A 13,061-nucleotide genomic window follows, 5' to 3' on the forward strand; every position below is an offset into this window, starting at 1 on the left:
CATTGTAAGAACATGCTGTATTATAAAAAGAGAATTTCATTTCTCTATTTTTTGTTGCATATACCAATCTCACAAGAAGGTAAATGTAATATGAACAATAACTGCAGAATTTTTGAATACTGAGGTTTTTACCTTACTTTATAGTCTAGGTATATAGTTAAAAGTTGTGGATGCTTACACTGATGTTGTACGTATGTCCACCTTTTAGTCCTTCTAACACTGCAATGACAGATGTATCTGTTTTCTCGATAATACTGAGGTTGTGAATCTGCACAATAGTAGGATCATCTTCTCGGTAAACCAGAGCTTGATATACTTGGATGTTTCCATTAGGTTGAGAAGGAGGAAGGAATGTTAACTGAAATTTTGTCACTTCATCGGGAATCTTCTGAAATGTCATATTGTTAGGTGGATCCTTGGGGGCTAAAATGAAATATTTAGCAATTCAATATTTAATGTTTTCATTTTGTTACCTATAAAGTTTATTTGCTACAAATTTCTGTTTCAACATGAAAACATCCAAATTATGGAAACTAGCAAAATAGCTGATATAGCATCACATCATTGACATCTGTAGTTTACAAAACCCATAATGTCACTGTTTGCTGATTTATTCTCCCTTTTATGTACATTTTTAAAAAGATTTATTTAGTTATTTGAAAGAGTTACAGAGTGAGAGGGAGAGAAAGAGAGAGATCTTCAATCTGCTGATTCAATCCCCAAGTGGCCGCCAACAGCCAGGGCTGAGCCAGACTGAAGCCAGGAGCTCAGGGATTCTTCCAGGTCATCCATGTGTGTGCAAGGGCCCAAGCACTTTCCCAGGCCATCATCAGGGAGCTGGATTGGATGCAGAACAACTGGGACAGGAACTGGAGCCCATATGGGATGCCAGCATTGCAGGCCGTGTCTCTACCTGTTCTGCCACAATGCCAGTTCCATATGTGCATTTGTTTTTATAGAGAATTTATTTCTTTTTAAAGTTTTTGTTTTAAAATAAAATAAGCTCATAGGAGAAGGCAAAAATAGTACATATGGTCCCAAGAAACCCCAGTTTTCCTTGGTGGTGACATTTCATATAGCTGTAGTCTAATGTCAAACCAGGAAATAGATAGTGGTATGACAGTTAAGTAGACTACAAACCTTATCTCAATTTCACTGCTTGCTCATACTCTCATATTTGTATGTGTAGTTATATGCAATTTCATCCCATGTATAAAAATTCCTATAATCACCACCACAAATAAGACACAAACTATTTCATCATCCAAAAGACACTTTCTGCTACTCTTCTCTTGTGTTTGCCCTGCATGCCTGCCCACAACAATAGTTGGTCTCCATCTTCATCATTTTGTCATTTTGAGAATGACAATAGCATAATGATCTTGAATACCATCCAACATACCATATGAATCAATACTTGTTCTTTTGTATTGTTGAGTAGTGTTCCATTTTATGGAGGTACCAGAGTGGTTTAATCCTGGAAATTCATTTGGGTTGTTTCCAGTTTCTCTTGCTACTAAAAATCCTATATTAATATTCTTGCATAGAACTTTTTGAGCAAAAGTTTCAATGCTCTGTGAACAATGTCCAAGATTGTGATTGAGGGGTCAAGTAGAAAAGGTGTGTCTAGTTTTAGAAGAGATTGCCAAAGCTATTTTCCAGTGTGGCTGTCCCATTTTACATTCCTGCTAGTAGCAAGAGGTCCAGTTTTTCTGCATCTTTCCTCAGAATCTGACACTATCAAATTATTATTTCATCTCTTTTAGTAGATGCACATTGATTCTCATTGTAATTTTAATTTGCATTTCCCTACATGTAATGTAATGGTTAATCACGTTGAAAATTTATCTTATCATGTATTTGTTTTTCAAACATAGCTCTTCAGTGATGAGTGTCTTTGGCTGATTTTCTGACTATATTTTTTTAAGTTCTGAGTTTTGAGCATTCTTTCTATATTCTAGGAATTCCAGTTGATTTTAGACAAGTAAAATGCGTAAGCATATAACTAGACAGGTAACAACAAATTACAAAGCAAAAAAAATTTGTGAAGATAAAAATCATTTTATGAGTATGGAAGCTGGTTCTTGCTGCACTAAATAGTGTTCTTTCTATAAGCAACTGATTGAGTGAATGAATCTATTTTGATTAACTTGAAATAGAAATTTCTTCCACATAAAGAAGAGAATTTTCAAGAAGATAAAATATTTGTCAATTGTAATGCATTTTATGACACCTGAAAAAAACATATTTTCTGTTTATAAGTATTATTTCCCCAAGTTTAGGACCAGATGCAAAGTTGAATAAGCAAAGAAATTCTCATAGTGCTCAAAACAATTTCTTAGCCCGCAAACATTTTTTATTTACTTTCACACCTGATCTTAGCCAAAAAACTGAGAAGCGATTTTTTGTTTTACTTTTAAAATTCTACTTTCATATATTCAAGTAAAACATATTAAGCTGTAAGTTCCTTGGGAGAGATAGTGCATTAAGATTCAACAACCAGTTCTTCACATGTAATGTGAATACATTCATCAGTGTCTTTCTTCACACACACAGGATGATGAAGAAATGTAAAAAGTGTAATCAGAAAATAGGTACCTGTGAAACATGGTAGCAAACAGAAACAAATACAATTTTAGGCTTTAAGGATCGGATTTACCTTGTAGTTTGGAACCCATAACTTCATATATAAAGAGAATAAAGCATGTAAAATAAGTAAAAAAACTAGCTGAAAAATATTTTTACCTCCTATACTTACCTTATAGATAGCAACAAATAAACTATAGCAACACATCCCTTCATGTGCTCTTTCCAATGACATATCTGGTGGCAAAGAACATCAGGAGTCTGAAGGAGCATGGGGCAAGGAAGCTCTGGGAGGCTGACTTTCCACTTTAATCTGATTCTCAGTATCCTATTATTCATTCAGACCCTAGTCATAGCAACTTGAGGAAATCTGTATGGATTCTAACATTTATCAGATAGTTACATAGTGAAACATGGCACTTAACTAAGTGAAGAAAAGAGCTACGAGAAATGTGACCAAGACTCTAAGGTTGAATTCCAGATTATTTAATAGAGTATTATTACTTAAATTTTTATTCAAATCATGGACAGAAATAATTAAAATGGCATTTTATACAAAATGTTATTGGCAACAGACTCTGGAAAAATCATCTCTTAGGCAAGGTAACAATTCCTGAAACCACTAGCAAATTAAATAAGCACAAAAAAGTACAAATAGGTATCTTTGAAATGCTTCTGTACGTATAAGGATTGAATAGTCTACATGATTTCACTTTGTTTCAAAAGTAAATAGCTTGATTTCTATCAGTCAAGGTGAGTCATTGAATTTTTTTAATTATACATCTTAAAAACCTCCTGTATCACATGTCCTTTCTAGTGGAATGTGAGAAACTGTAAGGAAGACAGTTAAATCTCAGTTCGTAGCAGTGATGAAAAGCATGCCTTACCTGACTCTAAAGTGGTAACAATGACTTCAGCACTGGACTTCCCTTCTCCATACGCAGTACTCATGTTTCCAGTAAAGGCGGTGATCACCACGGAATACCTCGTAAATATTTTTAAGTCTTTAATTTCTATAGTTTTATTTTCTTCATTAGATTTCATGAAGGAAACATTAAATTCATCATTATCTACCTGTAGAAAATAATAGTTAACAATTAAGGAAGCAACACTTAATATTCAAAGCACCAAAACATAGTAATACAAAGCTACATGAGGTATATGTATCTATCCAATATTGATTGATAATTGGTTTACAAATAGATTGTACTGGATAATCTAAAGTGCTACTAGAACAGGTTAATAATTAGTAATTATTTCAGTAATCAAAAATAAAATAAAGTTAACCAACCATAATGAATCAACACATCAAATGACAAACAATCATCTTCACAGTCAATGAAACTAGTTTCTATTCCAGTATTTTTTTGAAGAAGGGATATGGGTTTGGGTCCCAGATATCAAAGGTTCAAATTCCAAATTGGATGCCTAGAGCTCCTATTGTTGACAAACCACTTCTGCTGACTATATCTTATTTCTGTTCATGTAAAATTGGGGTGGTAATACTTATAAGTATTGTGTTGCAATTTAGAAAGAACAGATATGAAGTAGCTATAACAGAATCAGATTTGTTTTTAGAACTATTGCTCACATAAGGAAACAAACTTTGTAACATAATTCAGAAGATACTGACGTGAGAGTACTTCAAAAAGTTCATGCAAAGATTGAATTAAAAGGTTAAGTTTCTTTGGTTGGTGCAAAAATTTTTGAAATTTTTACACACGAAGGATCTTCACAAAGGTTATGAAGAGTGCTTACTATGAAAAACACTATGCATGATTTCAGAAAGTTCTACGCCAACATGAACTTAATTCCATTTCCATCAACATTTTGAAGTACCCTACCTGATACACAGAATGTCAATATTAACAATGTATATACAAATATATGTTTACCTTAAAATTGAAAAAAACACTATGTACATATATATATATATGTACTTCATAACAGAAACATAATTTTCAAGAATACAACTTTTTTCTGAAGCATACTCTGACATTTTCTGCTCATTTTTATTTTATTGCAGTTAATTTACATTTGGTAGTCATGAATCCAGTTGGAAAAATCTGTTCTAGAATAGCACATGTACTGGGTAGAGTCAGTTAACTGTGGATATTGAAACTATTAAATGTGGACAAATAAGCGTTTTTAGGAATGCTAGAAGCAGCTGTGTGATTTGTTCAAACACAATCTGTCTTTTATGGGGGGTTTGATCTATTCACCCTAGATACTTAAATTTGTCTAATATTTCTAACACTAAATAACAGGGTTTTTTTCCTGAACTAATCATGAAAAATTCTAAATTCTATTATACATACTACTCTCAGGTACCTTAATTGAAAAACCTAAAACCGGGTTTTATGCATAACACTATTAACTTCATTTTCAACTTGATCTTCCCTCATAACTTTGGAATATAAACATAGTTTGCTTCCGTGTGTTCTTCAGATGCTCTTTTCAAGAACTGCTTTAACATAAAGGAGATATTGATATGAGAAATACAGTGAAAAGCTGATCAGGAACAGCAGCATTGCAAACAATCAAATGCCCATAGATAAGATCATTCCCACCTTAAGTCAGAGCAGTGGAGGAAGATGCCCTACTTCTCTAAAATGGCAGGAACTAGACAAACAGAAATTTTATTAATCAGACCTATCTAGCCACTGGTGGAAAGTTTGTATGTATTTACTAGGTGGTCAACATTAAAATGTCACACAAAAATACAGTATTTTCAAATTTCCTTCAGGCTAGGCTTATGTTCAAGCTGGGTAAAAATTACCTAGAAATGAGAAAGAGTTGACCCTTGTAATGGGGCATGGTCTATCATCCATCACAGCCCTACCCAATGGACTCCACTTTGCTGTTTTGTGTGCCTTGACTGACTCCTACAGCTGTTGGAATCCTGATTTTACAGAGCTGAGATGATCTCCTGAAAAAGCTCATAGCCACTTAGTAGCTGAGAGAGGACTTGAATCCAGAACTCTACACTGCCACACTGGGCCTGAACTTATACATTAAACTATTTAAAACTTACATTGTAACAAAGCCTCCCATGAAAACGACAGATAACAAACATTAAACACTAAAGATATAACATGGCATGCATGTGATTTATAGTATATTTGAAAATATTTAATAAAATCCAAAATAACTGCCAGTCTTCAAACTCAGCCTATAAAAAAGTTCATCATCTTTCTTCACTGCTTCTAATTATTGTCCACTTACCCAGGACAAAAACCCAACCATGTTAACTGCTGATTTTCCTTTAGTCAATCCCAAGTTCATTGTTCATGTTATCATATCTGACCATCTATTATTATCATTAACTATTATTTATTTAAAAGAGTTACAAAGAAAGAGAAGGAGAAAGAGAGATCTTCCATCTACTGGTTCACTCCCAGAATGGTCACAGTGACCAGGGCTGGTCCAGGCTGAAGCCAGAAGCTTAGAACTCCAGCCAGGTTTTCTACCTCAGGTGGGGGACCACGTACTGGGGCCGTCTGCCACCGCTATCTCATGTGCATTAGTAGGGAGACAAATGGGAAGTGGAGTAGTCAGGACTGATTTTTGTGGGATGCCAATGTCGCCAGCAACAGCTTAACTGCTGCACTACAATGCCAGCTCCATCATTATTATTATTATTATTATTATTATTATAATTATTATGGAATGTCTCTCTTTTTTTCAAGTATGACATCATATAAAGTGTGAGTAATTGATTCTGGTTCTCCTTTTCCTGCTGTGACTCCTCATTTCTCTCCTCTTCCTACTGCACCTCCACCTTTCTCCATCTGCACAAGTTAACCTCTCCTCTGTAGTCTCTGTCGCTCCTAACAGCACTTTAACTCTTTGCTGGCTTACTATAATTAGTGTTTACATTCCAGTGTCTCCCACTAGAGGGTGAGCTACTTGAGAGCCTGACTGCATTTTTCATCCTTGACCTAGTGAAGAGAATCTACTCAATAACTGTTGACTAAACGAATAGAGGAAACAATGCAAAAATAATCACAAAGGTGTTAACTTCCAGAGAATCATCCAGGATGATTTATCCCCAAGTGTCTTTATTTTAGATGGTCAATTTTTGTTTAATGAAGTCCTTTAACATAACAAGTGTTGTGCAGAGGCCAGAAATGCATGTTCTTCCTTGATGCAGGAGCCCATCAGTCTTGAATGTCTATAGTTGTATAATTATGAAGTGAGCTGAAATAAGCTGTACTGTATCTGTTCATTTCTGGATATCCAGCACCTAGCATAGTGCTGGCACATTGGGAGTATTTAAGAATGTGTGCTGATGAAGAAATGATACATTTCTGAAGTGAAATATATGCATTACCTTGAATTGATCACTATATACCTTATATATGTACTGAAATTATACATTGTGGGGCTGGCACAGTGGTGCAGTAGGTTAAAGCCCTGGCCTGCAGCACTGACATCCCATATGTGTGTGGGTTCCAGTCCCAGATGCTCCACTTCCAATCCAGCTCTCTGCTAATGTGCCTGGAAAACCATCAGAGGATGGCCCAAGTCCTTGGGCCCCTGCACGCATGTAGGAGACCTGGAAGAAGCTCCTGGCTCTTGGTTTCTGATTGGCCCAGCTCAAGCAATTGCAGCCATTTGGGGAGTGAACCAGTGGATGGAAGACCTCTCTCTCTCTCTGCAACTCTGTATTTCAAATAAATAAATCTTTTAAAAAATAAGTTATGTATTATATCCCCCAAATATATACATAATTACTATGTGTCAATTAAAAATAAAAATTTAAAATAGGAACTGAATGAAAGAAGGAAGGAAGGGATTAAATGCCTCTGGCTAGTAAAATGAATTCAGGGAGACTGTGAAACACCATAATGTTTGAATTCTTGCTAGGGTTGAAGCCAAAGGACTTTGGTGAAGTTATATTTATTTATTTATTTTACAAAACACTGTATTTGCAGAAAAACTGATACACATACACATTGTCCTCTGACCTCCCCCCCCCCTTTTTTTTGAAGGCAGAGTGACACAGTGACAGAGACAGAGAGAGATGAAAGAGATAGTCCATCCACCTGTTAACCCCCAAATAGCAGCAACAACCAGGGCTTGGAAAGAGTTCTAGAAATCTGGCTTCAGCCTGTCCCAGCCTCTGCTGGCGCAGCCATTTGGGGAGGGAACGAGAGATTGAAGATCTCTCCCTTTCTATGTTTCTCCCTATCTCTGTAACTCTACCCTTCAAATAAAATAAATAAAAAATTTTCATAAACTTACTTTTAATGATGACACATCTTTTGAGATGAGTATTTCCATTTAGGAAATAATATAAAGGCTAATAAAACTATAGTAGGTATTGAGAGAGAGAGGCAGAGAGAAAAGGAGAGAAGAAGTCATTGTAAATCATCTAATTTAATGCACATTTACAACCAGAGGAAAATGATCATCAGGCTCAGCACATCTCAAGCTTCCTGAGTTTTCTTTTCTTTTCTTTTCTTTTTTTTTTTTTTTTTTTTTTTTTGACAGGCAGAGTGGACAGTGAGAGAGAGACAGAGAGAAAGGTCTTCCTTTTTGCCGTTGGTTCACCCTCCAATGGCTGCTGCGGCCGGCGCATCTCGCTGATCCGAAGCCAGGAGCCAGGTGCTTCTCCAGGTCTCCCATGCGGGTGCAGGGCCCAAGGACTTGGGCCATCCTCCACTGCACTCCCGGGCCATAGCAGATATCTGGTCTGGAAGAGGGGCAACCGGGATAGAATCCGGTGCCCCAACCAGGACTAGAACCCAGTGTGCCGGCGCCGCAAGCCGGAGGATTAGCCTGTTAAGCCACGGCGCCGGCCCTGAATTTTCAATGTTTCAAAATATTTGTGCCATGGAAATATTCCCCATTCTTATCCTAGCTCACAATTCTCTATCATCTACATCGTTGAGTACCCTGGCTTATGTGAAGGGCTTGACTTTTATGCCTAGGTTGCCTTATCTACTCTCGTAATATCAACTATCTTCTAACAATTAACTAAATCTGCCAATGCAGAATCTCTTTCTTGAGCCCCTAATTAATACTGCCAATGGGACAGCCTATGGGGAGGATTCCTACGCACTGCAAACTCAGGATTTGTAGAATTTAAACATTCTTTTCCCCTACAGATGTGTTCCTCATTGTTTTCCAAGTCATGTGTCTTACAATCATCATCACTCAGCATCATCAGTTGGATGATTTTCTCCCGAAATTATAGACTTAAATTATTCCTCATTCTGTTCCTTTGCTCTTATCTTTTCCTGCCTAATTCTGCACCCCTTCCTACTCCTCACAAAGTATCCTCTACAGTGCAACAACGCCAATCCTGTACAACAGCAAGCTGTATCACTCAACTGCTTTAATTCCTGAATTCATATCCCAGACTTAACATAAAGCCCAAACTCTGTAACCTGGTATCCTGTTGCCCTCATGATCTAGTTTAATCTCTTAGCACTCTGCTTTTCGAATGCTGTGATCTGAGATTGCGCAACTCCTTGCCTTTCCTGAATGAGACATACTCTTTTATTCCTCTATTCCCATTTTCTTTTCATGTCCTGCTTCAGTTATTTTTTATCATTTAGCCCTGATATTTACATATCTCAAAAATGTTTCCCTTAATGATGTTTCCCTCCTTATTTTGTGTTATGAGATCCCTTTCCACTCTTTCAAGCCAATATATTACTAGGATTTTAACCACTTATTATGTATATATATGTATATATGTGTGTATGTATATATGTATATACATATCTTCTATACCCTGAAACTATGTTTACATTTACTGAGTGCTTATAATGCAAACAATATTACAAGTTCTTTATGCATACTAATTTTCTCAGTTCTCAAAGACTCTCTGTACCCTGTGTACTGTTATTAATCATTATTTTACTGTTGTAGATATTGCTACAGAGAGTTCAATAGAACTAGGATTAAAATTCAAATAGTCTGATTCCAGACCTGTTTTCTTCACCAAGTTCCATACTGCCTTTTAGAGAAGATGAGGCACGCCTTACCGATTTGACATCAATCAAATAGAATGTTGGACCAGTAATAACAGCAGGTTCACTCCAGCTGATGTTGATGCTAAAAGGTGATGTTGCTACTACACGCACATTTTCAGGAGGACCATCCGGAGCTACAGGAATAGAAAATCAATTACCTGCTACATCACAGTTATTACTTGCTACATTATCATAATAGAAAAGACCATGAGAAATGGATAATTAATTTTACATTAACTTTTGGTTCACAGCACGTTAAAGGCATTAGAAAATCAACAGATCTAATTCTTTAATACTAGACACCATACACAAAGGACTTTAACATGAAAAATTAATTAAAATCACAATGATTTTTAAACTAGAAGAATACATGAGCTTTGCTACAATAAAATGTTTCAAATACCATTTTTATTTTAAATAGATTACTACCAATGTTATTTTAAGACTCTTACAGGAACATATTTGACTACAGAGAGTCACAGGAGCACAGTTGAAAATAGAAACTTGTATAAGAAAATGACAGCTAGAATATATGGCCTTTTGAATGTCATATGGGTTAGTTTTATTGTCATGACTAACGGGGTAGAATAGGAGAGAGATTACCTAACTGCCCTGATCTAATATGGCAAATATAAACTTCAGTTGTTTCCTGAATTTATTATGATTCCAAAAAATTTTCAATTTATCCAATTTTCCTAGTGTGTTCTAACTTTTTAAAAATATTTTAAGTAATCTATTTAAGGTAACAAATTTCATATATACAGGTTTAGGAACATAGTGATACTTCCCACCCTACCCTCCCTTCCACCCATACTCTGACGCTTCCTTTTCCTTCCTCTCTTATTCTCTCTCTTAATTTTGCAATGATCTACTTTCAGTTTACCTTATATAGGTTTTTAAGATTAACCCTATCTTGTTTTTTACAAGAACAATATACAATATTTGAAATGTACTTTTGAAAATATTTGTGCATAAGTTTTCAGTGTGTGAACTCAATAGAAATTAGGATTAATTCTATGTTGAGAAAAATTTAGTCACAGTTAATGTGACATAGACATTAACATAGGAGTCCTGATGTGCAGAACTCCATCCTTCCAGGGCTCCCAGTCAATTACAGTGTTGTTAAATATTGAGAGATAAATAGTTCCCACTATTTCTAACTTTTAAATTCACATAAGCAAACATCATTGAGCAAGTACTATCTCACAGATCCTAAGAAGATGTGAGACAAAATATTCATTTCCTTAAATAATTTATAATCTAGTAAGAGCAGCAGATTTATTGATGTTGGTAAACTAATAAAATGTCTGAATCTTAGTTACTCCCTCATATGTACATTTCATGTGTTTTAAAAAGAATTATGAAGAGAAGTAGGCTAGCCCACTGTTTGTCACTTTGCTGATAATTACAAAGCTACAATAAAGGGTAGAATAAAGATTAAGAAGCAATAAGCAATACAAATGATCTACTATGCGAAGCTGAAGGGCTAAATGCTGAATTCTGATGGGACATGGAGTGAAGGCATAGCTGCACAGAAAAGAAACTATACAAAGCTTTCGAAGATGGGCAAGGATTTAATCATCAGAGGGGTAGGGTTAGGAGCACTTCTATATTAATACTAAGATCCTAGCAAGCTACAAAGACAAACACAGGGTCCAAGGAAGAACTGTATTACTGAAGAATTACTTTTCTTGATAATCTTAGGTTTATTATTTTGGTCATGCAAAAATGCTAGTCTAGGGAGGGGATCCATAAATTTCACCAAACTAACAAAAAGATCCATTGTTCAGAAAAGATTTGGAATCCCTAAGTTAAGGGAATAGAGATTTGACAGACAGCAATGTTCATGGAGGAAGCCGGTCTCGGAGAGTAATTTGGAAACTAAGTTAGGGAATATGTGATTGTTGTGTTGAAGAATTTGAGTTCACTCCTTAACTAATTTAATCCTATTGATGAAAGTTTTCAGAAAAAAACTTTTCTTTAAAAATAAATGAAAAGTCAGTTAGCTGTGAAGAAAAGAGTTACTGCTCTGAAGGACATGCAGTCTAAATGGGCTATTAAAAAAAAGGTGAGGCCGGTGCTGCGGCTCACTAGGTAATCCTCCGCCTTTGCGGCGCTGGCACACAGGATTCTAGTCCCGGTTGGGGAGCCGGATTCTGTCCCGGTTGCCCCTCTTCCAGGCCAGCTCTCTGCTGTGGCCAGGGAGTGCAGTGGAGGATGGCCCAAGTGCTTGGGCCCTGCACTCGCATGGGAGACCAGGAGAAGCACCTGGCTCCTGCCATTGGATCAGCGCGGTGCGCCGGCCACAGCGCGCCAGCCGTGGCAGCCATTGGAGGGTGAACCAAGGGCAAAGGAAGACCTTTCTCTCTGTCTCTCTCTCTCTCACTGTCCACTCTGCCTGTCAAAAAAAAAAAAAAAAAAGGTGAGACGTATCTAAGAAGAGTGACAGTAGTTACAGGAGGTAGAGATGAGAAATGAAACCTAGAGTCACCTTAGAATGTTTAATAACTAATAACAATCCAGTTAAGAAATGGTTAAGGATCTGAATAGACACGGCTCAAAAGAAGAAATAGAAATGGCCAACAAATCTATGAATAATCAATATTACCAGCCATCAGGGAAGTGCAAATCAAAACCACAGTGATGTCATCTCACTCGAGTTAGAAAGGCCATTATGAGAAACACAAAAAATAATAAATTCTGGTGAGGATATAGAGAAAAGGGAGTATGAATTAGTAGAGTCATGTGGAGAACAGTATGGCGTTTTCTCAAAACCCTAAAGCAGATTTACCATATGACCCAGCTACTCCATTTCTGGGGATGCATATCCAAAGGAAATGCACACACTCCCATGTTCACTGAAGCACCATTCACAACAGTCAAGAAAAGGGAATCGACCTAGGTGTCCAACAACAGATGAATGGATAAAAAGAATGATATGTACACACAATGGAGTATTATTCAACCACTGAAACAAATGAAATCCTGAGAAGGCAAAGTGCGTAGAACTGGGAATCATCATGTTGAGTGAAAATAACCAGACATCAAAAAACAAACAGTGTAAGGTATCTCTCCTGTGTTGAACTTGAAACAAAACTCTCAATCTGAACTAAAAATAATGATTTTGAGAAGCTGCAGAGGGTGGAAGGAGGGGAATGGAGGAATGTTGGGTAACAGGGACCTAAACACAGTCAGATAGAAGGAACAAGTTCCAGTGTTCCATGCACATCAGAGTGACTACAGTTCAGGGTGTTGAATTATTCACTGTGTAAAGAAGTTGAAGAGAAGAACTGGTAGATCTCAAGTACAAAGGAAACGGAATGGCTGGTTACCAGGTTTGATCAGATGATGCTGCACGTTATGTGCTGCGATATTGCACTGTACTCTTTAAAAATATACAAATAGTACATATTACTAAAATATTTAAATAAAAACAAATTTAATAAATGAATTTTGAAAATCCAGGGGCTGATAAGATGAAGGTCCAAA

The 13,061-nt window shown here is 36.4% G+C and overlaps 1 protein-coding gene across 1 annotated transcript in view; it reads right to left on the reverse strand.

The window, feature by feature from the left end:
- The window catches only part of PTPRQ (protein tyrosine phosphatase receptor type Q), a 217,095-nt gene that overhangs the window by 67,175 nt on the left and 136,859 nt on the right, over window positions 1-13,061 (reverse strand). Inside the window, exons 27-29 of the mRNA XM_062202056.1 lie at window positions 9,585-9,706; window positions 3,474-3,660; window positions 179-423 (exon numbers count right to left, since the gene is read on the reverse strand). Of these exons, the coding sequence (XP_062058040.1) occupies window positions 179-423; window positions 3,474-3,660; window positions 9,585-9,706 (554 nt within the window). The remainder of the gene's footprint in view (window positions 1-178; window positions 424-3,473; window positions 3,661-9,584; window positions 9,707-13,061) is intronic.

The sequence above is a fragment of the Lepus europaeus genome, chromosome 10, assembly GCF_033115175.1.
Source record: "Lepus europaeus isolate LE1 chromosome 10, mLepTim1.pri, whole genome shotgun sequence".
In the NCBI taxonomy this organism is placed as follows: domain Eukaryota; kingdom Metazoa; phylum Chordata; class Mammalia; order Lagomorpha; family Leporidae; genus Lepus; species Lepus europaeus.